This window comes from Somniosus microcephalus, chromosome 9 (assembly GCF_052327205.1).
Source record: "Somniosus microcephalus isolate GS21.2 chromosome 9, FLI_Smic_1.0, whole genome shotgun sequence".
NCBI classification, from domain to species: Eukaryota; Metazoa; Chordata; class Chondrichthyes; order Squaliformes; family Somniosidae; genus Somniosus; species Somniosus microcephalus.
The window spans coordinates 142,809,679-142,836,633 of NC_140995.1; the positions used below are offsets into that span (position 1 = coordinate 142,809,679).

General features: G+C 41.7%; 1 protein-coding gene across 2 annotated transcripts; it reads right to left on the minus strand.

The window, feature by feature from the left end:
* Positions 1-475: 475 nt before the first annotated feature.
* Positions 476-26,951, minus strand: tube1 (tubulin, epsilon 1). 2 transcript variants are annotated; one of them, XM_085997346.1, is made up of 13 exons: positions 26,724-26,741; positions 25,710-25,783; positions 24,952-25,089; positions 22,864-22,916; positions 22,531-22,591; positions 22,058-22,173; positions 14,651-14,772; positions 11,655-11,842; positions 8,154-8,326; positions 5,775-5,915; positions 3,966-4,106; positions 1,843-2,017; positions 476-1,561 (listed from the first exon to the last, which is right to left on the minus strand). In XM_085997346.1, the coding sequence occupies exons 3-13, from the start codon at positions 24,952-24,954 to the stop codon at positions 1,403-1,405; spliced, it is 1,332 nt and encodes a 443-aa protein (XP_085853472.1). In that variant the 5' UTR covers positions 24,955-25,089; positions 25,710-25,783; positions 26,724-26,741; the 3' UTR covers positions 476-1,402. The 2 variants fall into 2 exon arrangements, with proteins under 2 accessions (XP_085853472.1, XP_085853471.1); XM_085997345.1 differs by lacking the exon at positions 24,952-25,089 and having other exon boundaries at positions 26,724-26,951.
* Positions 26,952-26,955: the final 4 nt, after the last annotated feature.

A 26,955-nucleotide genomic window follows, 5' to 3' on the forward strand; every position in this document is an offset into this window, starting at 1 on the left:
CATGCTGATACAACATATGACTTCCTTACCTGACGTGATCCCCGAGCCGTTGGCGAACTCTAAAAATCTAAAGGTGAGCTTAAAATACTATTTAAATGCCTCTTAACAATCTCTCTAATGATGTAAAAATTTTCCCAGCCGACCACCACCAAATGTGCCCATTAACCCCCCTGAAAAATTCCCCCCTAAATTCTTTGGCCAGTAACATATGCACAAAACCTAAAAATTGGATTCTGATGTGTAAATCTAAATTACTTTAAATAATCATGCAAAAATCAGTATATATACCCATCTTGTTAAACATTAATACTCCATTAAGCTGGAATACTTGTGAAACTACTAAAGTTACCTTTGGTGTTTCATTCATTTTTCAAAAATGACAAAAAAGTTTCAGGTGCAGATCATTTGTAAAAATGATTAAAATGTAGTTATTAATATAAGCAAACAAGTATACAAACTAAAATAAATACTAATGGAATCCAGAAAGGATTTTATTTGCATCCAAGTAAGTTTGCTCAGATGTTCCAATTTCATAGCACTGAGGAAAGGGGTTTAAGTATTGGAATTCAAACAATTCAACATATTTTGAAGTGTTAGTTCAATTCCTTGCAGTGCACTAAAATGGAATTAAGAGACCTTCAGAATGTTGAACTGTGGGTGCGAGGAACATATCCTTACATACTGTAACCCAATGGCAGTATTTATTTTTCTATTTACAAATTTTCTCCCTTCCAAAAGGAGGATACCAATACTGGGGTGTAATTCTATGTACATTATCAACCCTCTGTTATATTATTAAAGTAGCTAATTTCCATGTATAACCATACAAAGTATCAATAGAATGAGGAACCATGTCAATACTTAATCATGTAAGATATTACAGCTAATCCCAGTTGTTTCTTCATGTGACATCCATGGATACACAATTTCCACAAAGGATCACACAATAGCAACCAGAAGAGGGTAGACTGACTGATTTTTCTCTTCCTATCTTTTAAGCACTGAGGCCAATTCAGTGATTCTACCACTGTCCCAGGTGAGAAAAGCTTACCAAGCATGCCAGGGATTGAATTTAGGACTTCCCTGGTCTATCTGCCATATTAATGCTCCATGTGGGATGACTCGCCAATTCATCACAGAAACAGTGCAAATGTTTTGAAATAAATATTGGAATCGTTCAGAAATACTGAAGAACGCTGTTCAGAACCTTGCACAGGACACATTTTATATCTTTACATCTGGCACAAACCAAGTTGTACAAACCTTTCAGGACTTGAGCAACATGTTACTTTTTGCACACCTTCGATGTCTATACCTGTGCACCTGATTATTTCAATATTATACAAAATTAAATTACTACCGAGTAATATTGGTTTAACAGTTCTTGCTTTCACTATATATTTTACACTGCAATGGAAAGTCGGGGTGCATTGATGACCGTTAGCCCTTTAGTAGCATCCAACTGGTTGTACTCCTCTATTAGGGATGACAAAGAATTGTTCGCTTCTGTGAAACAGCTTTGCTCCATTCCATCCACATGGAGGTAATGGTGAATGTGAGCCTGAAATGACAAAATTAGCATGGCTCATTAATAAAACAATTGACTGAAACATTTTGTGATTGATAGCAATAGCCTATCAATATGTAGTCAAATTGCATTGGAAAAATGTAATTACCTGTATGTGTAAAAAAGTTGTTAATGACAGGATTTATGAAGCAAAATTTGGTTTTGCCTGTTATAAATCAATGGCTTTAAATGCTAATTAGAGCTCCTCAAAAGAGGACAAGATCCAATCTCTCACTCTATATATTTTTATATATATACACACTAGATGAATTTACCTTTTTCTTGTAAAGTTTTACAAATCGATCCTTTAGATCTGTGAAGGTAGATTTAACACAGGTATTATTGGCTAGTGCCAATAAGGAATGAGTGTGACCCACTGGAGGTACTGAACAGAGACTTGTTTTCCAACCTTCCTGATTCCACGAGACAAACTGGAGAGAAGGTTTCAACCTGTAGAGAAATACATTAGGTTATTCTCTCATCACTCAATTGAGAATGTGATTTGTAACTATAGTTTTCACAGAGGTCCAAATGCAATGATGCTGCAAAATATAGTGAAATAAAAAGCTACTACTAAGTAATCATTGTAGCAAAATTGCAAGAAATCTTAAGAATTTGGTCAATAGTCAACTATCTTTCCTCAAAGAGGCTTTTTTCTTTCTTATATTCTTTTAAATTAACTATCTACTAAAGCTCTGATCACTGACAGCTAATCTGCTCCTTCAAAACAAGAATGGATAACATGCAAAACTTAATTTTCTTCTTTTAACAAAGCAGTTTTCAGTTTGTTCTTTTCATATGGGGAAAGAACAGCTGAAACTGAAAACTGCTTTAAGAGAAAAGAGCAGTATCTAACTCACGGTTCACCTGGGTTTTGCACCTGGAAGCTTTAATTTAGGTAATGTGTTTTGAAAAAAAGAGCTTCCTGGAGTCTCAGGAAATTTACCCATTGATTCATATAAACCAGGAAGACCCTAGGTTAGATTCCCAGTCTGAATTCAATTAGCCAATCTTAGGGACAGCAACAGGCTGGTCTCAATACCCCTGGACTAAGGAGGGGGAAATTGGTTGCACTCCTGCTCATCATTACTCTCCAGAAACTCTTGCTTGAAGTGAATATTGGGCAAGACAGGATCGTGCTCAGCATTGATGCCGTTCCTCTTTGCCCATCCAGCAGCAAATGGTCTGCTGATCCTCACCATCAAGGTTCACAAGCGAATAATGGGTGGTTGTGCAAAGTACCAGAGGGTGCTCAATCACCATGGAACCCAGCGACAAGTTAAAGCTTTCAGATGGGGAGAAAATTGGCAACATTTTAAAGAAAAAATATAAAAAATACAGTTTTATACTTTTGCTAATCGCAATCTGTATGATAATTTATTTTTCAAACATCACCTATGGCTGTTTGTGCACTCTAGTAGAAAGTACAAATTTAATTTAAAATATAGTATAACAGAGCTTTGAAAATATGAAAGAATATGTTTTTCTATGAATATAATTCCTAATCTAGTATCAAATCCTGCCTTAATTTTTTTTGAATAACTAACAATTATTAAAATTAAGTGATTTGACTAAAAAATTTTTTTTGTTAAGTATGAAGTTTACAAATGAAAGACAGCTATGCTAATTTAACATAATGGAACAGCAAAAGATGTGGGGGGAGAAATTCGGCATGTTAGCACCCCCAGTTAGCGTTCAGGCAGGTCAAATCCCGCGCAGCACGGCAAATTCACCGGCCCCGTAGCACTGGCGATAACAGCTAGTGCCTCGGCACCTTTCGCCATGCAGATCGTGACGTCAGCGAGCGCTCGCTGGTCACCCGATCTGCAAACTTCAGTAGCGCCCCCCGCCTTACCGCCTCGCGCTGACAGCGCCTGGGAGCAGAGGCGTGAACCAGCCAGCTGGTGGGGCGCTACTTAAAGGAATGCTCTCCAGCTGTCAAGGAACTTCTGTTATGAGTGCCAGAGAGCGCAGGATGTAGCCGCAGCCAAAAAAGGCTGCTTAGTCCTGGAGTGTTGCGGGACGTCAAAGGAATTAGCATTTCATCCCACAGCATATCGTCGTTCTGCACTCCCCGAATCATTGGGGGCTGGTGTGCAGACTCCAGTGACCCACCCCTTTAATGGCTAGAAGGTGCCTTCGTCAATGCTCACTCCCGATTACACAACACCTCATATTCCTTATCGCTTGGAGCCTAACACCACTCACATATGCTATTAACGCTTGATTTAGTGCTCCCCTGCATTCTTTGAGCGCTAAGACTGAATTTAGCGGGCAGCGAGATTGATTAGCGCCTGGCGCTAAACTTCCAACTTCGCAAAAGTTAGCGCCCCAACCCCGGGCCAATGCTGAATTTCTAGCCTGTGGTTTAGCACGTGCACACATGCTTCCTTCAAACCTCTCAATGTTTCTTCTAAGATCAGAAATCTGAACATTTCCCCGGACCATCAGTGCACAGGCAAGGTACAGGTTACGTTTCGGGTCTGCATGCATCAACTGGTGATCCTTACTAAAAGCATCGGTGAACATCTGATCCAATCTGTTTAAATGAAGAAATGAACAATGATGGGATAGTTTGCTATACGTAGTACACGTCAAACCCAATAAATATAAATACATCTTCCTCACATTATAAGTTGTGTTAAACCTGCAGGACTGGGTTATAAATCAGCAGCAACATAAAGCAGCACAGTATCAGTACTGCTAGTTCAACACAGCTATTGTGCAATGGCAAGAAAAAGTGCATTATTAACCTGAATATCCTTAAAAAAAATGTAAATATGTTTTATCGTGAATCTGTATTCCAAAAGCCTATCTCTTCTAGTCTCCTCCCAGCTCAAAGTGCTTGTATCTCTTCATGGGCACCATTCTTTTGGACCAACAGCTGGGCTCTACGGACTAACTCTTTTGTAGAATAAAACTTTGGGAGAGCTTCCAGAGATCTTTGGTTCCTTACAATACAGAGACATATTCTATCTGTTAATCCTATGAATAGGGACCATGAAGCCCTCTCTGATGATTCAGCGGGTAAATATACTACAGGAGTGGTACTGAGTCACAAGTTTGAACACTCATCTGTGTTGAATTAGCTGATCCAAGCTGGGCAGTGCAACAGGTCCAGCAATTAGCAGCAGCAATCCTGAGCTATTTCTTGGTGACATCATCCAGAAGCACAAAATCAGGTTCCACATGTATGCTGACGACATACAACTTTACCTTTCCACCTCCTCTTTTGATTCTAAGCCTTTGTTTCAATCTCTAACTGACATCAAGTTTTGAACGAATGAATCAAACTCTAAGCAAAACTGAAACCATCATTTTTGACTCCTGTCAGCTCCAATGAGCATTTCCTCTTCAGTCAGTCAGCCTTCTGAATTGCCACCTTCTGAGTTCCTTGATCTGGAGCTTAATTTTCTTCTTCGCATCAGATCTGTCACTGAGAAGCCTTTTTCTACATTCGAAACATTGTCCCCCCTCCACCTCCATCTTTTTGCTACTGCTTCTAAGAGTCCCATCCCAAGACTCAATATTTCTATTCTCCTAGCTAGCCTCCCTCCTTCCATAAATTACAATTCATTCCGAATACTGCTACTTATGTCCTTACTTACACAGAGCTCCATACTTCTAACACCCCAGATCTCGCCAAGCTCTACTGGTTCCTTGGGCTCCTTTGTATCAATTTCAAAACCTTTTTTTTTTAACCTTCAAACGCCTCCATACCTCAGTCACCTCATTCAGCTCTATGACCCTGCTTACAGTCTTTGCTCTGACATTGGTCTATTGCTTGTTCTTCTGCGCTCTACATTGTAGCATTGATAGCTATTCCTTCAGCCATCACATACCTCCCCTCTGGAACTCCCTTCCCTCCTCCATTCATGCTATCAAGAATCTTCTCAACACGTTTCTCTTCTGCTCTTTTGGCCTCATCCCCCAAACCCAACCATTGGCTCTTTCCTCTCTTCTTGTATCCATTTTTTCTTCTCTAAGGAATATTTGGACATAGTATTCCCTAGTATTTCCTATATAAATACAAGTTGTTATTAAACAGCAAATTAAATCAACACAAATTCTGTAGCTCCTTCAAGTCTTATTCATCACACCGAAGACCACTTTTTGCATGACCCCAATCATGATACCAATAACACGCAGAACCATATGACTTTGCAGTAGTATGAATTTTTCTTAAAATTGCTGGTGAAACTCCTACCTTCTTGTAGGGATGTTTACATCAGCCAGGGTGTATAAAGGAGTTAGACTAGAAACAAGGTAATGAAGCCGTGGAAATGGAACCAGGTTCATGGTGATCTCATTAAGATCCATATTGAGGGATCCTTCAAACCTGGCAGAACTGCAGTGAAAACAAGAGAAAATAAACTAATACAAGTAACGATCTACACAAACTTGGGCTTTTAAACAGTTGTTGAAAAAAAAACATCTGCTTCATCAGAAACTATTCCATCGCGTCAACTACTAGCACACAAACACAGAATTAAACAAACTGCAATATAGTAAATCTTGATTCAAATGGTCAATTTTACTGTTCATGTTACATATGCAAAACCAGTAGTATCTCAGTAACTAGCTGGATCTCTGAGCAGTAAATCTCACTTACATAAACAAAAGTGCCAGATCTGTGTTTCTGTTACATATAAATACTGCTGGGAATTCTCATTTTACAATTAAATGGTATGGGCGCTTTAAACTTTTTTTTGTAAACTGTTATATTCATAATGCTAAAATCCAAAGCTAAACTACATTTCTCACATGCACTGGAGAGGAGCATAAGTAGAGGGAACATGGAGAGATAAGTCTATTGATATGCAACGATAGCTGAAAATATTTGGTCAGTAAAATTCCTAATGGGGATGTATCAGATTGCTGTGGTTTTTTTAATATAAAAATTGGGGTCAATTACATTTCACAGCATGCTTGTAAACACACAAAAAGATTCAAGGCCCACTGATTTTGTAAAGCATTAGATAAACACTGCTTACTAAACATAATTCTTCATTTTCAAAAGTCATAATCGATAGATCTAGTCAGAAGTATCAACCAGTGAGGAAAAGATTTGCAGGACTGTTTAAATAACCATTGTGTTAAGAGCCAAGTTTCTCTGGAGAATTTTGAAGCACAGTTACAGAATACAAGTTGGCTGCAATGAGATCACCTGTTCCAGCATTCATTGCATGAAATAATGACAACATTCTAAAACAATAGATTTTGATTTCACAACATATGACAGAATACAGTTTGAGATTTCTCAAGCAATTAACAAACTTTTGCTATTTTACGATCTGCTGTAAATCATAATGGAATATTTCATGATCTTCTCTTCAGCTCCAACCTTTTCCAACAATATTTAATAAACAGCTTTGGCTTGCTAATCCACTTAATATTTTAAACACAAGAGTCACGATTCTCTGCCTTATTTGTTACCCAGGAGCAAACAACTGTAGCAACTACTATCATCGGATAAAATCTGAAATTATAGGTTCACTATCCTGCAACTGGCACTTTTATAATGCACAACATCACAGCACCCGCAGTGGTGCAGGCCACAGGCTTTATAGCACAGAAGTCTGCCATTCTACCCACTGTGCCACTGCTCGCTCTTCAACAGAACATGGCTACTCTAATCCCACTTCTCTGCCCTATCCTTGTATCTTTTTATATTCTCCTGTTTTAAATACTTATCCAATTCACTTTTAGATTGATAGAGGTTCTGCCTCAAAAGCCACTATTGCTAAGGCATTCAATGTTATAATAAGCTTCTATGCAAAAAAAATTCAAAATTACCCCTTTATTCTTCTAAGGATACTCCCGAGTGTCTGCCCACTTGTCTAGGATGCATGGCATCCGGACCTGGTGACTTTTATATTTTTAGTCTCAATAACTTATTACAGTATAATTTTGAATCCTTGTCTCCAGTATTGGCTTTCCTATATCCTCTTTGGGTGGTCCCAAGTCCTATCTTTACCTTCGTTTATAAAATGTGTTTCAAAATACTTATTAAGTATCTCTGTCATTCCCTCACTCTCAAATACAAGGTGGCCTCTTCATCTGCAAATGGTCCCACCCTTCTTTGACCATTCTTTTACTTATAAAAGCCCTGGTTATTTCCCTTTATCTTGATTTTAAGTCTCCTTACATACCCGGCTAACCAACCTCCCCTTTCATTTCCCTTCTATACTTTTTATATTTCTCAATTGTCTTCTGTATTAGTGCTCTTATATTGACCATATGTATCTTTTGTAAATCTCTATTTTGCTCCTATTTACCCATGGAAGCATCTGCCTTTGACGTACACATATGAACATACGAAAGTGGCGGACCGAAAAAGACCAACTGATTCATCCAGCCTGTTCTATAGTCGTGATGCATAAACAGACACTCCCTACCCACCATGTGATCTCCTGGAAGAGGTGATAAACCAGAAAATAACCCTGGCCAATTGGGGGGATAAAATCTGGAAAATTCCTCTCTCACCCCTTTAGGTGATCAAAACTAGTCTAGGAGACCACACTGACCTTGACTTATATACATTGTAGGAATATTGTAATTATTAATATATTAAATGATCACTCACCTGGTCAAATTGAGCAGCAAGTTAGCTACAATATTGTTCATAGCATCAAATGGTTTTTCCTGCCGTTTGACTTCAGTCTGACCAGAGATCAGTGTACTTTGCAGTTTTATTGCAGATGCTAATTTACCAGAATTGGCCATCCGATTGATTTTATTGACTATATCAACCAAGGACTGGTTTTAAGAAAAAAAGATAAAGTTTAGGAAATCTACATTTTAAAATTTAGTGCCATATGCAAAAACTAATCACATGAATGAAGATACAGGCCCCAATATTTACAGGGAGGCGTGGAGGAAGCGAGGGAGGATCGTAGGGGCCAGGAAACCTTGAAATGTGGGTAACCTGGAGGTTCTGCCAAATTTAGCGACGGGAGCTCATTTAAAAAAACATTTCTCTGTTTCCCGGACAGGAGCCAGCCAGATAAGAGGCTTGTTTGCTGTCAGGCAGGAAGGCCTTTGCTGGTAGGCCGTAGCCGGGCAGCAGAGGGGAGGGGGAGACATCGTGGAGGCCGGGGGGAGGTTGGGGAAATCGGCCGATCGCGGGGAGGGAAAGAGGTTAGCTTGGGGCTGCCGGTTGGGTTTTTACAACAATCTTTCATAGCTTCATGGTCACTTTTTTTTTAAACTGATACCAGCTTTTTATTCTCAGATTTTTTTTTTTTTTTTTTTTTTTTAAACTGAATTCAAATTCTCAAACTGCCACGGTGGATTTAAACTCGCATTGTCTGGATTATTAGCCCAGGCCTCTGGTTTACTCTACCAGTAGCATAACCACTACAATACCATGCTCAGAATTGCAGACAGTTGCTTTGAGCAGACAGATTAGCTGATGGTGCGAGGACAGCTGTTCTATCTGATCTTGCTAGTAGAAGCAGAGCAACGAAGGGGAGTCTTGCCAGGAAATTTCAATTATCCTGTAAATTCCATTACTCGCCAAGATGGTCCACTCCATTATGGTTGGTACAGTCGACTCATCTTAATTCAAAGTCATTTAATTCAAATTATCTGATAGTACTTTAAAAAAAAAATGGAATTATGTTCACACTTTTATTTATATGACTTAACTCAAATTAGTAGACCGTCAGACTATAAATTGCAAAATATATAATTAATAGATTATGATTTGTTTTCAAAAACATTCATGCCTGTATTTACACAAGTGCTTACTAAGAACACACAAAGGAAAAATAGTATTTTCAACAATGCCAGTTTTTTGGGAGACATGAGAGTTAAGATCAAATGCAAAACTGATGTCATTTCAATAGCATCAAACAAATGATTTAGTTACATAAAGGGTCAGAACTCCCTAAAAGTCAGATTTAATGACTAGAAACCAACAGAATGTCTTCTATTCTAGTCACCAACATCAATATCTAAAGTGAAGTTTACACTGAGCATCTGACCCTTTTACTAAGAATTATGGGGATTTTAGTCATTCAGGTTTTGACTGGATTCTTTCTTGCTCCCATTTACTTTCGAGGTTCTCGCCTTTTGTTATACCTAATTTTCTCATGCTATCTTCAAATTGAATTATTTTCCTTGCATCATTGTACATTAATTACGTTTTTCTTTGCTTTTTTCTCTTCCACTCATTCGGTTACTTGTTGGCTGCATTTTTCTACCATTTTCCTGCTTCCTCATTTGTAATATGAGCTCAGCCTTGCATATCAAGTTTTGTAATAACTACAAGAGATATGGATTTAATTTCTGTACTATTTTGCGCTCAGAAACTGTAGCAACACTGTCAATTTGCCACAATTTGCATCCTGAAACATAAATAAAGGCAAAATCTGACAATAACACAATGATTTCTATGATAATGATAAAGAGAACATATTTTGCAATACTGCTCACACAGCATCATTCACAGACTAGGCTGCTACTGGATACAGTTAAAAACTTTCAAATATAACCCTCAATGATCAAAATCAATAATAAAGTGTTGTGAAGAAAATAGAGGAATCCCAGTAACAATATATTCCTCAAATGGGGGTAAATATAATTAACGGGTAATTACTAATGACATCCTCTATGACTGTGACCTCTGTGTACTATCCCTCCTCATCCTACTCTACCTCTCCGCAGTCTTTGACATGGTGCACCATGTCATTTTCCTCCAATGCCTCTACTCTGTTGTCCACCTGAATGGGACTACCCGCTTGGTACTCTTATCTATCCATTTGTAGGCAGAGAATCTCCTACAATGGCTTCTCTTCCCACCCAGTTACCTCTGGAGTCACCCAAGGATCTATCCTTTTCCCCCACCAATTTCTTATCTACATGCTGCCCCTTGATGACACCATTTGAAGTCAAGTTCCACATGTATGTTGATGATAACCAGCTCTACCTCATTACCACCTCTCTTGACCCCTCCATTGTCCATGTCATCAGCCTGCTTGTCTGACATCCAGTCTGGAGTTCCTCCAATTAAACATTGGGAAGACCAAAGCCATCATCTTCGGCTCCCACCCAAACTCTGTTCTTCCTCGCCACTGGTTCCATCTCTCAACCTGGCTAGTGCTTCAGGCTGAACCAGACTGTTCATAACCTTGTCATCCTATATGACCCTGAGCTGAACTCGTGACCCCATAATCATCTCCACCACAACGGCCGCCTACTTCCACCTCCGTAACATTTCCATTCTCAGCCCCTGCGTCAGCCCATCTGGTGCTAAAATCCTCATCCATTCTTTTGTTATTATCATACTCGACTATTCCAATACTCTCCTGGCCGGCCCCTATCTTTCACCCTCCATACACTTGAGCCCATCCAAAACTCTGCTGCCCGTATCTCACCGATCACCCCGGTGAGATACGATGTGCTGTCCTACATCGGCTCGTTCACCAATGTCCCAATTTAAAGTTCTCATTCTTGTGTTCAAGGCCTCCATGGCCTTGCCCCTTCCCATCTCTGTGACCTTCTCCAGCCCTACAACCCTCCAAGAACTCTGCGTTCCTCCAACTCTGGCCTCATACATCCCCCAGTCCCTTCGCCCTACCATTGGTGTCCATGCCTTCAGCTGTCTACGCCCTCAGCTTTGGCATTCTCTCGCTAAACCTGTCGCTTCCCTCCTCCTTTAAGATGCGCCTTAAAACCTACCTCTTTGACCAAGCTTTTAGTCACCTGTCCGAATATCCCCTCTTTGGCTCGGTGTCAATTTTTCCCGAGTTACACTCCTGTGAAGCGCATTGGCATGTTTTCTTACCTTAAAGGCACTGACATGAATCAGAGAAAGACTTATGAAATAATACTGAGCGGCCTACGGGTGGCGCTGTCCAGGGAAAGTATAAATACTCGGGCCCAGCTTGCGCAGGACATTCTTAACAGGAACTAGTGAAGGACACAACTAGACCTCCATGTTGTAAAACAGTTGATTAAAGCTTTGCTTAACGCTTAGACCAAGTGCCTAGTAGTTTTCTTACGTCAGGCACTATATAAATTTAAGTTGTTTGTAATTATATTTAGTGTTGAAATATGTATCCTGAAAAATTCCTATGCATACCTGGTTTTCAACAGGTAAAACACAATCCGCATGCTCAGTCAGCTCTTTCATGGCAAGAACACTGTTATAAGGCGAGGTGATAACGTCATCCTCAGCAGAAGGGTAGATAGAATTAACAAATCTGTAGACTTCTGGGAATTCGTCCTCTAAAAGGCCCAGCACAAAGGTACCCAGACCAGAACCAGTCCCTAAAAACAATTTATGTTAAAACTTCTATATCTCAATTTAGATTAGAAAACAAGCTTATGCTACTAATATTAAAACAGAAAATGCTGGAAATACTTAGCAGGTCAGGCATCACCTGTTGCACTAAACAAATTATCCAAGATTCAATTGAGGCAAATAGATAGTTAACTTTGACTTATGTTTGCAGACAGGTTGGGAGGTCGCAGACAAGAGAGTAGGGTTAAAATAATATTTTCTGGTTAGTGGAATGTGTCAAGTGGTGCTCCCCAGGGATCTGTACTGGGGCCTCAGCTTTTCACCATATATATATCAATGACTTGGATGAAGGAACAGAGAGTTGTATATCCATGTTTTCAGCTGACACTAAGGAGGCATGTAAGTTGTGTAGATGGGAGCAGGAAATTACAAAGGGACATAGACAGACTCTGAGTGGGCAAAAATATGGCAGATGCAATTAAATGTGGGACAGTGCGAAGTCATTCAATTTGGATCTGAGAAAGACAAATCAGAAGCTGCGGAGAAGCAAAGGGATTTGGGTGTCCATGTACACAACTCACTCTTCTTAGGCAGTTCCTCGGAACCGAGGATGACTTGCTTCCACATTAAAAATGAGTTCTCAGGTGACTGATGAGTCCAATGCGGGACCTAAAATCTCTGTCACAGGTGGGGCAGACGGTGGTTGAAGGGGCGAGTGGGTGGGGTGCTTGGGTTGACATGCGCTCCTTGCGCTTGGCTTCCACTTGCTCCCGGCGAAGAGACTCGAGGTGTTCGGCGCCTTCCCAGATGCTTCTCCTCCACTTTGTGCAGTCTTGAGCCAGGGATTCCCAGGTGTCAGTGGGGATGTTACACTTTTTCAAGGAGGCTTTGAGGGTGTCCTTGAAGTGTTTCCTCTGCCCACCTGGGGCTCTCTTGCCGTGTTGGAGTTCTGAGTAGAGCACTTGTTTTGGGAGTCTCGTATCAGGCATGCGGACGATGTGACCCGTCCATCGGAGCTGATCGAGCGTGGTCAAAGCTTCGATGCTGGGGATGTTGGCCTGAGCGAGAACACTGACGTTGGTGCGCCTATCCTGCCAATGGATTTGCAGGATCTTGCGGAGGCAGCGTTGGTGGTACCTCTCCAGTGCTTTGAGGTGCCTGCTGTACATGGTCCATGTCTCCGAGGCATACAGCAGGGCGGGTATCACTGCTGCTCTGTAGACCATGAGCTTAGTGCCGGGTTTGAGGTCCTGGTCTTCAAACACTCTCTTCCTCAGGCGACCGAAGGCTGCACTGGCACACTGAAGGCGGTGTTGGACTTCGTCGTCGACGTCTGCCCTTGTTGACAGTAGGCTCCCGAGGTATGGAAAGTGGTCCACGTTGTCCAAGGCCTTGTCGTGGATTTTTATAAACGGGGGGGGGCAGTACTGTGTGGCGGGGGCAGGTTGGTAGAGGACCTTTGCCTTACGGATGTTTAGTGTAAGGCCCATGCTCTCATACGCTTCGGTGAAGGTGAGAAATGCAGGGAACAGCACCAACCGCTGTACATGGTCTTCTTTGATCTCACAAAGGCCTTCGACACTGTCAACCGTGAGGGATTATGGAGTGTCCTCCTTAAATTCGGCTGCCCTCAAAAGTTTGTCACCATCCTCCGCCTGCTTCACAACGACATGCAAGCCGTGATCCTGACCAACGGTTCCACCACAGACCCAATTCACGTTCGAACTGGGGTCAAGCAAGGCTGTGTCATCGCACCAACGCTCTTCTCGATCTTCCTTGCTGCAATGCTCCATCTCACCCTCAGTAAGCTGCCCGCTGGAGTGGAGCTAATTTACAGAACAAACGGGAAACTGTTCAACCTCGGTCGCCTCCAGTCCAGATCCAAGGTCGTCCCATCCTCTGTCGTCGAATTACAGTATGCAGACGATGCTTGCGTCTGCGCTCACTCGGAGGTCGAACTCCAAACCATCGTCAACACCTTCACAACTCACTAAAAGCTAGTGCACTGGTACAAAAAGTAATCAAAAAGGCTAGAGGAATGTTGGCTTTTATCTCAATGGGTTGAAATTCAAAATTGAGGAAGTGATGCTTCAGTTGTACAGAACCATGGTGGGTCCACATCTGGAGTATTCGTTCAGTTTTGGACACTGCACCTCAGGAAAGATATATTGGCCTTGGATGGAGTACAGTGCAGATTCACCAGGCTTAAAGAGTTAAATTACGAGGACAGGTTGCCTACACTTGGTTTGTATTCCCTTGAGTTTAGAAAGTCGAGGGGTGATATAATCACGATATTTAAAATGATAAAGGGATTTGATAGGATAGATACAGAGAAACTATTTCCTCTGGTGGCAAATCCAGAGCAAGAGGGCACAATCTTAAAATTAGAGCTTGGCCATTCAGGAGTGAAATCAAGAAACATTTTTTCCACGCAAAGGGTAGTGGAAATCTGGAACTTGCTCCCCCAAAAGGCTGTGGATGCTGCATCAATTAATATTTCAAAGACGGAGATTGATAGATTTTTGTTGGGAAAGGGTATCATGGGATATGGAGCAAAGGCGGGTAAATGAAGTTAGAGGTACAGATTAGCCATGATCTAACTGAATGGCTTACTCTTGTTTCTATGCTCCCATTAGATGCTTATATTTGTTGTAGTAGGTAAAAACACTCATTCACCTATATAGTCAGAGCATAATAATTTTACCTCGAGCCACTTGCTTTCTTTAGTAAGTTCAGACAGTTAAAAAATTAGTAATTTAGTTCTAGTCTATAATCAATTAAAAATTGGAATAGGCAGTTTGCTGGCAAAGGCTTTGTAAAGAGATGTTACTCACCTCCACCCATTGAGTGAATTAAAAAAAAACACTGCAAAGAATCACAGTGTTCAGCTGTATTTCGGAGTACATCTAGAATTTGGTCTCGGTACTGACAACCATATTGTTTGTATCCCACTGCCCTGTGAAAAGAAAAAGGTTTCAGAATGTCTACATGAGCTGCCAGAATTGTACACATCAGTAAAACATAACTGTTTTCTAAGTTTGTCAGACTTCAATTTGAAATTATTTTTGAAAATGTTGCATGAACTTCATCACTGTGCCCAGAGAATTCAAAGGCACATCCCAAAGATAAATCAAGCAACATCCAGAATTTCTATTTAACTGTAAATCCTACAGTACACATCATTTGCCAGTTGCCTTTCTGGCGTGATGTTTCCATGTTCCTAGCAATTCAGGAATCAATATACAGTAATGCACATAATTACTTCTGATCTGTAATTATCTTTACGGCTATCAACCCTATTCCTACCCAGCTCTATCTGAAGTATTAACTAGAGGGACAAACTTCAAAGCTTTACATTCCTAACAGTTCTTATATTTTAACTGGGGGTCTGTTACAATTATCCATTGTTCAGTGGGAAAAGAATTTCTTTTAATCAAGTCTTGTTTGACAGTTTTTAATGTTGTACTGATATCCAGTTACATGCTTGCAATCTGGATAGGTGTGAGGTAGAACAAGGAATGGGAGTTATAAACTCAATGGAAAGACACTGAAGAGTGGGGATAAACAATGAGACTTAGGAGTTCATATACATAATTCCCTAAAAAGTGCCACATGCAGGTAGAAAATACCGTGAAAAAGCATTTTGAGTTTTATAAATAAGGGTATTCAGCACAGTGCAAGATTAAGGCAATAATGAAAGATTTGTACAAAACATTGATTACACCAGTTAGAGTACTTTGCGCTGTTTTGGACACCCCATTACAGAAAGGGCAAGAGTGTAGATTGACCAGGATAATGCGAGGGATGGTAAACTATAGTTATGAGGATTTATCAATTTAAAGTTGTCACCAAGAGTGCGGAGAGAATTTAGGAGAAATGTCTTTACGCAGAAGTCTGTTGGAACATGCACGCACACAAATTCTTGCTACCTGCTTATCACATAATGTGAACTTTCCTGGTTTACTCTGCACATTATAGTTGCACAGGAGCAAGATTAAAAACTACAACTTTTAATGGTACAAATAGGTCGTTAAACATATGCACAGTATTGTTAGATTAAGCATTTTCTGAATTTAACAAAGGTACACTATATATTTAAAGTGTGATAGTTTCATTTTATGGTTCCTATTTTGCTGCTTGAAATTTTTTAATTTACTGCTGAATTTTACTGCTCATCTTCACTTTTTTCCACATAACTACCAGAGCTGATCATATGAAAAATATATATGTATTTGTAACAGTAAATATAATTTAAAACCCATTCCCAAATCTCTGCTGCATATAAACTCATCAAAAGGAAAATCCTAAGTATAAACTCATGTCTAATCACTCAGTGTCACAATATGCTGGAGCACCAAAGTACGGTGTCACCCTCTTAAGTGACAGAAATGTACAAGGCAAACAAATAGAGAGGTTTGCGTACATCAAATTGTGACAGCTTTCAACCCTGTGATGTATTGATTCTAAGCAGCTTCAAATACAACTAAACGATCTTTGCAGAGGTTTGTTACAGTGCTACATAGTAGTAATTGCTGTAATTCCTGCTGCTAGCAAACAAGAACGGAGGCTTTCACTTTGGTGAAAATGAATGCCAAGAAAGTTTTCTTTTAGAAAAGGAGACAAGTACAAGACAATAGAAAAGGAAATCACAAAAGGGCAAATGAATGCAAAAAAAAAAAGAAATGCAGTGGCTTAGATAGTCACTATAATTTTTTCTTGTGACTATCTGGATCAGTGACTTAAGTTAAGATGATTAATCCAATTCATACTGTTCCTAGACCAATACCTTAAAATTAATTTAGACTCCCAGATGTTTTAAGAAGATTGCAAATCTGTAATCTTTGACATTATTTTTGTCATCTATGAAGAGCAAATACATTGCATAGGTTTCCTTGTGAAGTCTCTGCTGCCTCCCTTATTGTCAGCACCATCTGAGTCCCGTTCCCCATCATACACATCCCCCGCGGAATGGCACACAAACTGTACTTTGCTCACCACCAACTGCAAAACTGTTTATTAAATATCTGACCATTAAATGTTGAAGTCAACATTAAATACAAGAAAAATGTTTGTAACAAAAAGATAACAATCTGTAATACTGCGCTGCTGTTAGCAGTTTGTTTTCTCTGTCATTGAAACACCTCCTGATAAAAATAAACATTTTGAAAAAGTTCAAAGACAAAGGGAAAATAAGTAATCAAATAATACATTGTCTGGATGTACTCTCTCAAAATCATAAAATACAGCCCCATCTTTTTGCTACCTAAACACAAATGTAAAATAAATAGAATTAGCATTGGTCGGCTTTGACAGATCAGGGAGCAACAGTGGACTGGTCAGTTTCAACGCTGAGACAATGTGAGAAGCAATTATAAAAAGCAAATAATTTTTTGGCATATATAGTCAGAAAAGCTTATAGATGTTATGTTGAGGCTTTATAACGTACGGCTCACACCACATTTAGAATTACTTTGTATAATTTTGGTCATCATACCTCAAAAGGGATGTACATGCATTAGAGAGGATGTAGAGAAAAGCAACAAGAATGATTTAGTGTTTAAAAACGAGCTACGAGAAAAGATTAGACAAGGATAAAGTCTAGAGAGAAGAATATGGGGGGGGGCTTGTTAAAGTATATAAAACATTACATTATACAGATAATAAAACAAACCCAGAATATTATTTCATGCTAGGTCAGGCCAAGAGGACAGACATAGCTAAATTTAGATAAGTAAAAACTAAATTTAGAGATATTCAACAAAAAAATCCTAACTCAAAGGGCTCAATTTTTATTGAGCCGTGGAGTCGGGCTTGGAGGCGTGCGGGGGGTTAAAATCGCAGAAACTGGCGGGCGGGATCCACCCCGCCTGGTTCCCGACTCCGAGCAATTTTAACTCAGGCGTGTCTGATGGTCCCGACTCCGTCCCGCATCCAACAGGCGGGACTGGTCTTAATAACCACTAAATGACCTCTATAATCCTATTTTAACAGGCCCTTGCAAATTTAACCCTTTTCCCACGTAAAATACGCCTGATGGGAAACACGAATGTGAAACCTGGCGGGATCACTATTGGATTGCTGACTATCAACTGCAGGTCAACCATTAAAGAGGAGATTTGATCAGCCATCATTTGCAGGTGGCAGGACTTAGTGGTCTCAGGCCTGGGGCAACTGTTAGAAGGCTTAACCATACCTGTGCAAGATTGGAACCACACACCCATCTCCAGTGTGGCCTCCTGGGAAACCCCTCTCGCCACCTTCACTCAGCGCTTCCTCAACGGAGACATATACCAGAGGCATGGGAGCCATTTATTTCCTTCCCATCTGGGCATTAGAGGAGCTTGAGTACCAGCTGCGGCACCAGCATAACCAGGAACAACAGCAGCAGCAGCAGGAGCGCCAGGCTGCTGCTCACCCACCTGAAGCTGCACAGGCCAGAAGGGGCCAGCGCCTGGAAACTCGTCGGCGCAGGAGATACCCCCCAAACAGGGTCTACAGACACAGGGTCACCTATCTCAACATGTCTGAGCAGCAGTGCCAAAGGCGGCTCCGACTTTCGCGAGAGGTAGTGACTGACATCTGCGCAATGCTACAGCAAGACCTGCTGCCCAGAGGATCAGGTGGGCAAGCATTATCAGTGGCCGTCAAAGTCACCACCGCACTCAACTTTTTTGCCTCAGGCTCATTCCAGGGATAAGCAGCAGACATCAGCGGCATCTCCCAGGTGGCCGCACATACTTGCATCACACAGGTAACCGATGCCCTCTTTACCCTCGCGCACAATCACATCCATTTCACCAAGGATCGAGCAAGTGTCACGGTTGGATTAGCTCATCTGGCAGACTTTCCAAGGGTGCAGGGTGTCGTTGACTGCACACATGTGGCCCTTAAGGCACCCCATCGCAATCCAGGTACTTTTGTCAACCGCAAGGGCTTCCACTCCCTTAACGTTCAGCTGGTGTGTGACCACAAGAAGGAAATTTTGCATGTTTGTGCCATGTACCCTGGCAGTTGCCATGACTCCTTCATACTGCGCCAGTCTAGTGTGCCTCCGCTATTCAGTCCGCCAGACCAACTTAACGGATGGCTGCTTGGAGACAAGGGCTATCCCCTAAAGACGTGGCTGATGACGCCGTTGAGGAGACCATCCAACGAAGCTCAGGAGAGCTACAACTCCAGCCACGTGTCCACCAGAGCTATAATCGAGCAAACCATCGGTTTGCTGAAGATGCACTTCAGATGCCTGGATAGAACAGGTGGAGCCTGCAGTACTCAGCAGCCAGGGTCTCCAGAATCGTCGTGGTTTGCTGTGTACTTCACAACATGGCACAGCGTTGTGGCTTGCAGATTCCTGAGGACCAAGTGGCTCCTCACATATCCTCCTCAGATGAGGAGGAGGAGGAGGAGGAGGAGGAGGGGGGGGGGGGCGCGAAAACGAACATCCTGCAGAGGCCCATCAACCAGCGGCAGCATTACGCAAGAACATTGATGCCCGGGATGCAAGGAACACACTCATCCTGGCCAGATTTGCTTAGCCTAGTCAATCAAACACTTTTGCCTCGCAGTTTCTTACCAGAGCATTGACAATGGCCAAGAAACAGAGGATTCCTAGCACTCCGAACACCATACTGACAGTTGCAAGTATTCCCAAGGCCTGAATGTGGAAGTCCCAATAGCGAAATGACAGACGCCACAACTGCAACATTTGCCATCAGAATTTTTATATACAATTACGACGTGATGGCATTTTTACACTAAACACAAAATTCTACCCAAGTGACTACCCTTGTGACTACTTGTGCTTTATCTTCCTCTTGCACGTGCTCCAATGTAGTGCTTCCCCTGTGGCTTCAGCAGATGTGGAGGCCCCTTGCTCACTTTCCTGCTGCTCCTGTCTCGACACCTTTGGCGGGCTTCCTCTGGGATTGCGAGCCTGTGAAGGCACGTCAAAAGTCTGCTGCTCCTGCGGCTGTGCAGGGGTTGAGACGTCTATCTCACTTGGGTGTGGACTCCGGTGGGGCTCTGACCGAGGGCTCTGCAGTGGCATGGAAGTGTGAGCGCTTGGAGAGGAGCCCCCACTTCCTTGAGGTCTGCCACCAACCTCCCTCTCATGGGTCAGGTCCCCCTCAGCGCTTCCAAGTGACTGGAGAGCACCTTGCTGCACATCAGGGGGGCCATGGGGACCCGTATTTGCAATGGCAGTCCTACTCAGAAGGACTTCCATGAAGGTCTGGTTTCTCTCTTCAATAGATGCCCATCGCTCCTCAAGAGATGTCATTTTATTCTGAACAATGACCATGTTTTCCATACCCTGGCGACTAAGCTCCTCCATGGCCGTAGCCCTCCTCTCCTCTACCATAGCCATCCTCTCCTGTACAGTAGCCAGCCTTACCACGGAGGTAGCAATCGTTTCCACGGAGGTAGCCATCCTTTCCGTGGTGATGCGTTCATGCGCCAATGACTCCACAAAGGCTCTGCTCATGTTCGTTATGGACTCCTCCATTCACTCCACACTCGCAGCGACCCTAGAGACAAAACCTGCCACAGACTCCTGCATCTGTGCCTGGAGTTCCATCACCTCTGATCTTATGGATGGACCCAGAGGCATAGGGCCGACATGCTGCTGAGCCCAGCTGGCAGAGTCCTGCGCCCTCCAACTAGGACTCTCCACTGCTGTCCCCGTCTCCACAATCTGCTGATGCTCACTTGTGAGCTGTGATACACCAGGTGACAACACCACTCCATGTCCCGAAGGTCCCACCGAGGAGTGAGTGTCTGCGCTGGTGCTGGGTGCGCTGAATTCTGGTGACGCTGCGCCCTCAGAGGTTGCAGCTTCCTCTGAGGAGTCTGGCTGCTCAGCCTCTTCTTCCTGGCTAGGGGGGACGGATGCTTGTGATGGTCCTGTGGGGGAGTAAAGGAAAGAATCAGAGATGTGATGCAAAGGCTACATGCACATAGCTTTTTGCAGATGCTCATAAGTCCATCTGTTACAGCTTCACAATCATTATCACCGACTCATGCAATGTCAAAGAGAGAGATGGGAAACTTTTCTGTCACCAGCTTGCTGTGTTGCACCCGTCTGTCCATCCCCCACGCGCGAATCATCCTCAATGCCCATGATTTCCAGGACGGTCTCCTCCCAGGGGTGTCAGGTGGGCTAATGAGGCTGTCCCTCCTCCTGTCCTGGCTTGCTCTCTTTTGTTGTGAGCTCTCTTTTCCTGCAATGAGGGAGACAAGTGGAGGTTGAGTGAGAATGAAGGAGTGTAGAGATTGCATAGCATAGATACTTAGAAGGAGACAAAGATGGAGTGAGGTTGCAAGACCAAGGGCCCTCCTTGTGTGTTGTCAGTTGTGTTCAAAGCATCAGAGTGATAGGGAGTGTGAGGGCTGCATGGTCGAATAGTTATGTGAATGTGAGCATAGAGAGAGAGGGAATGGGTAAGGGTGCATGGATGTCAGTGTCAAGTGGGATGTGGAGGAAGAGATTGCTAAAGCTGAGTGCTGGTGAGGAAAGGCAATGGGGATCAGATTGAGGGTGATGGGAAATTCATACTCACTTTTCCAGTGCGCTGAAGGTCATGAAATCTTTTCCTGCACTGTATCCAGGTTCTGCGGGTGACTCCCAAGGAGTTGACCTCCTCTGCCACCTGCATCCACACAGCCTTGGTCTGAGTGGGAGGCCTCTTCCTCCCTGATGAAGGGAACAGCACCTCCCTGTTGGACCTAGCCCCATCGACTAATGCCTGCATGTGCCGCCTCGTCAAAGCGAGGAGCTGATCTTGCTCTCCTGCTTGTCATCTTTCCTGCAGGTCCCTCTGACACCAAATGGAGGAAGCTTGGAAGCCTGCAGAAGAAGCAAGGCTTCCTGTGGACCTTAAATGCAGCAGCAATGATGACGTCATCGGAGGGGACGTTCAGTCATGAAAAACCCCTTTGCAAAGGCTTCCCACACATTTAACTCAATTGGCCAATTGAGTTAAAATTGCATCAATCTCCCACATCCATTTAGATTTGTGTGGGAAACACAAAATTCGGATAACACGACAACAGCCCACACCCGAGTTAAAATCCAGCCCAAAGGGTTTACCAGGTAAATAGTATAGTCAAAAACATTAGAAGCATGCAAAATGTAGTTAGATGCTACGCTGGTTGAATTACAGAATAGAGGGATGAGCTTTGATGAGTCCAATAGCCTTTACTCATCTTTGAGCTTTTCTTACATTATGTATGTGTTTTCTTACCAATTGTTACCAGAACCAGATACATCTGTAATAAGTTGTTTACTGTCAAAAACTTCTCTCAGTGGGCCCTGAAGTAATTCATTAACAACACCTTCTTCCATATCAATGAGTACTGCCTAGAAGACAAAAAAAAATACTTGCAGGAAATTCCATTTCCACATAGCAATTCACTCAGATCCAACTATGATCCGAATAGATAAAAAAAATTAAATTTAGATGACATTAAACCATGACAAATGGATGAGGTAAAATTTAAATTGCCAAACAAAAACTAATACCAATACTAAACAGAATCATCAGCAGAATGTTCACAACTGTTTGTTCATTCCATCCTTCTCCTGATTGTGGAAGTATTCCTGCATAAAATTAGTTCTACATCAAGAAATGCTTATTGTGTAATAGGCAATTATTACTTCACTGCTAAGTTACATTACTGTTATAATTGTACCCTATTATGTATGCAAAGAATTTACCCGAGCTTTGAGAGATCGAATTATTCCTTTGGGAAGATTTATACCATCTCCATCAGTAGATCTGTAAAATAATGGATCCATAAAAACAGGCAATTGTTTTTGGGATAATAAATCATTCTAAAAAAATTACATCACAATAGCAAAACTGCAGAGCTACTCCTTTTCACTGCCTGAAAAACGGTTTAATTTCCAGCATTTGTGATTATCTTTTTACTACACCATTTGTCGATACCATTTGAAGTTCATTGTCAATCAATCACCAAGGCAACAAAATGTTGTGGACTTTGCAATATTTTCAATTTTAAGAGCTCCATACAAAATTATATTGCTTACCTTGTATCCACATTTCTAAAGAAGCTACTGAGTGCTTCATCATAGATCCCTTTCTAAAAATAAACACAGAATTAATCAATTTTCTCCACAAACTTTATTATTGAAACTAAGTAGCCCATATGCAACAAAATTATTTTAAAAAGTAGTCATAGACCCTTTCACAATGATACTGGCAGCAAAGTCAAACTCATCGATTATAAAATCTAACCAACTCCTTCTTCTAAGTAGTGGAAACAGTAAACGAACCTTGATAGATAAATTAGTATTTGCACCAAGATAGAGATAGCGACATCAGGAAGAATATGCTGCTTATTTTGTTCAAAACTCTTAAAGGGGAGTGGAGCAAGTCACTGTTTTATTTTACTAATTAGCAACATGCCATGTTGGGACTCAAAGCCATGACACACCTGGCTGCTTTATGCTGCTCGTGGCCTTCACTGCAGAACTGTGCATCTTTTCCAGTCCTAAATTCAAATCCCTGCAAATTTTCAGTACTAAGCATTGAAATATTGACTTTTACAGTTTTGAAACCATGTACAGTATCCTGTACGTGCCACTTGAAAAAGCAAAACCATATGAAATTAAAAGCCTGTGAATCAAACATCACACATTGGGCAGGATTTTCAATGGGCCGTGGAGGCAGGATTGGAGGCGTGTGGGGGGTTAAAATCCCGAAATCGGGGGGCACGAACCTATCCCATCCCGCCCCCATGCCAGTTTCAAAGGAGGCGGATACCCGACCTGTGCTGGGAGCCGCCTCCTCGAGGCAGGAAGGGAATTAGTGCCAATTAACTGCCTGTTAACAGGTAGTTAACAGGCAGTTTTTAGCCTAATCCCTATTTTTATTCCTGAAATGTGGGATTCCCGACGACGCCAAACTATGCCAAGTTAGCGAGGCGGACCGTCGGGCTGAAGGGCTTGGAGGGGTCGAGATGTCCGGTGTTCAGGTGGGTGATGGGTGCATGAGTGCAGAGGTAAGTGTGTTTGGTGTGTGTAATGTGTTTAAAGAAGTTTTATTTACCTTTACAGCCTTCCTTCCTTCAGGTCTCGGGTGTCCCTCATCTCACCGGCACAGAAAGCAGAATGGCCGCGAGCTGTCAAAAGTTGCAGCATTCAGCTTTCTGTTCTGGAGAGATCTCTAAATCAGCCTGAGAGGAAGGAATTAACTTAGTGTTTTGTCAGTGTTTCAAAGAGCTGTCAAACGCTGATATTTCATCTGTCAAAAGCTCTTGACAGATGAAATGTCAATCTGTGACGTCACCTGTTGCCGGGTGGCATTTATTTGGCCTGCTGAGCCCGCCTCCAGTATCAAAATCTAGCCCATTAAGTCTGTCTGTAGCAGAAAAATTAACTATCATTTTTTTCTTGCGGTCAAATAAGCAACTTAAGTGTACTGATTCACAGATCAGCAGAGTTGCCACAGATAGCAACCATTTCAAAGACTGCAATAACATTCATGCAAGATAAACCCATAAAAATGAAAAATTCTCCATAAATCAAGAAAGTTACCCATACATTTGATTTTATGGTATTCCACATTCCTACACTACTACTGTACTTCTTTCCAAATCGGGGACTTGTGGTAAAACCACCAAGGAACTCCTGTACAAGTGAATAACTGTCTTTAAAGCAATGTTACAGCACCTAGGTCCGTTTGCTGAGAGTAAACAAGCTTTCTGTAAAAGCCCTGAAATAACGCGATGACGTCATCACGTTGGTCACGTGGTGCCCCGAGTGGCGGGAAACGTGACGATGTCATGACGTCAGAGGTGGGCGGTTCTAAGTTCAGTCCTCGTGGAACTAGCTACTGTACAGACCTGTTTGTGATTTCTCCTGCATATTTTGTTTTGTTCATCAGTTTAATTAAATTCGGTTAATTTACTGAACTGACTCGACCTCAGTGATTTAGATAGGAATCCGTAGATTCCTACAGACTCACTTTTCCCTCTGCCTTCAGGATCGAATTTGGGCACCCGATGCACATGCATGCTTGTGTTATTTGAAAAAAAGTTAGTTTAAAAAAAAATCATCCTTCCCTTTTTGTTTCTGTGATCACTTTTCCATATACATTTCTGACTTTTTTCTTACCATGGTAACTTAGCCAAATCAAATGTGCGATCATTGCCAAACTTCACCATCCTCTACCTGTCCATTCCTCTTTTTCTGATGTGATTGAGATTATAAAAGGTAGACTTGTATAGAAAAAATTTCAAGACTGCCGTATAGCTGTAAATATTTTATGCAGTCAGCATTTATAATTCAATACAATTTTGATCAAAAATCAGTGTAACGGTATGCATCAGACAGAATCATCAATCTCTCCCATCACATGAAGTCTACAAGAATAGGTGTACTCAAAATCTTGCAGTTCATTGAACTGTATAAGGAACAAGTCTGAAGAATATATTTAAATTCTTAAGGATAGATTCAATCTGTTTAAAAAAAAAAAATATTTGCACTGTTAGTTTCTACTGTTTTTTCTGCTTTTGCATGATTATCTTACTTGCAAATAAATCTGACTATTAGTTTTAGCCTGCATTGTACACATCAAAGTTCTAATGAATGGATGTGAGCACTTTAAAAAAAATCACCAGTCCATGCAATGCAGTTGGTAGGTAAAGAACTAATAACAAAACATTTCTAAGCCTTATCTGTACTTTGAATATACAGTATTATTTGCTAATATTTTCTCCCTCCTCTCCTGAAGTCATCATCTCATGATGAAGTACAGTCCCATGGGCTCCAAGTGTCCTCTAACACCTCACCGAAGTGATGCACATTTGCACGTGACAGAACACGATCCAAACTCCCCACTTAGTAAATCACAAGTATTCCTGCTTATTTACCTTATTCACATTTGCATGTTCCCGTAAAACCAAGTCCCAAAATCTGCAACCAACCTGATTGCCACATTGGCCAACTAAAAAGAAGAGTGAAAACATAAGATCCCTGTTCGCAAAAAATGTAACACCAAAATGTAACAGCAAAACAGTGATGTCATCAAGCAGGCTAAGCAGCCAATCACATTGAAGACAGCAAACCAGGAAGTAAAAAGCACTGATTATCTGTCACTTGTTAATCAATTTACAGAGAGCAAAATAAAGATTGGGACATACACATGGGATTAAGGTAGAAGTTAAAACATAAAAACTTTTTTTTTTAATGTATAATTTTAAAAATCTGATGGAATTTGTATCTTAATGGAGAAAATTGACATTCCACAAATATAACAGTTTTTCAAGGCTAGAGAGGTTATTCAGCAGTAATTATGAATTATTACACAATTAAAAACTCAATTACTTGCTCATTCAACAAGGCTTAACTTTTTCAGGGGTTTTTAGAAATTCAAGTGATTTGTAAAATTTCCTTCTGCGAGGACTTCAACAGCCCACCCTGTGGAGGAGTGGGGAACCACTGGCAGCACTTCTGGATTTCCGCATTTAACTGCGCACGTGCACACGCCAGAAGTTGCTGACATTTTTGCCGTCATTCCAACCGCAAATTCCAGGCCATAAATTCCTTCATAATAATTGCCAGTGCCTCGCAAATTTCCTCATTTTGTGTGTCTCTCAACACTCTGGGATAAATATCATCTGTCCCTACCATTAAGTTGAATACGTTAATTAATACATTTTTAGTTGCTGGGTCATCTGCCCTGTTTTAGTAGTAGCCTACACCCAGGAAAAGGGCACTTGTAGAGGTATGTTGTTGCAGTGACATTGGGATCATGTCCCAATGTCACTCCACTGACCCAGGCAACATTGAATAAGGCAACTAGAGCAAATGGCAATAAAAAAATGCCCCTTTTACAAAAGTTCAGACACCTAAAAGTCCTACATTAAGGTAGTTCAAGTGCTTACCTTGCACTACTATAGACTGGGTCATGTTGAACAGAGGATGAATTCAGCAGTCCTCTACCCCGCACACTGTGTCCCTCTGGCCTTCTCTTTCTCTCTCCCTGCCTGTTTTGTTACTATGGTTTCCCCGGGTGTCTTTTGCCGCCGGTTTGAGAGTTTCGCGCGCCGTTTCCTGGAGGAGACGTCACTTACTCCTGACGTCACGCTGCCATGGAAACGGGAAGCCGCTGCCGGG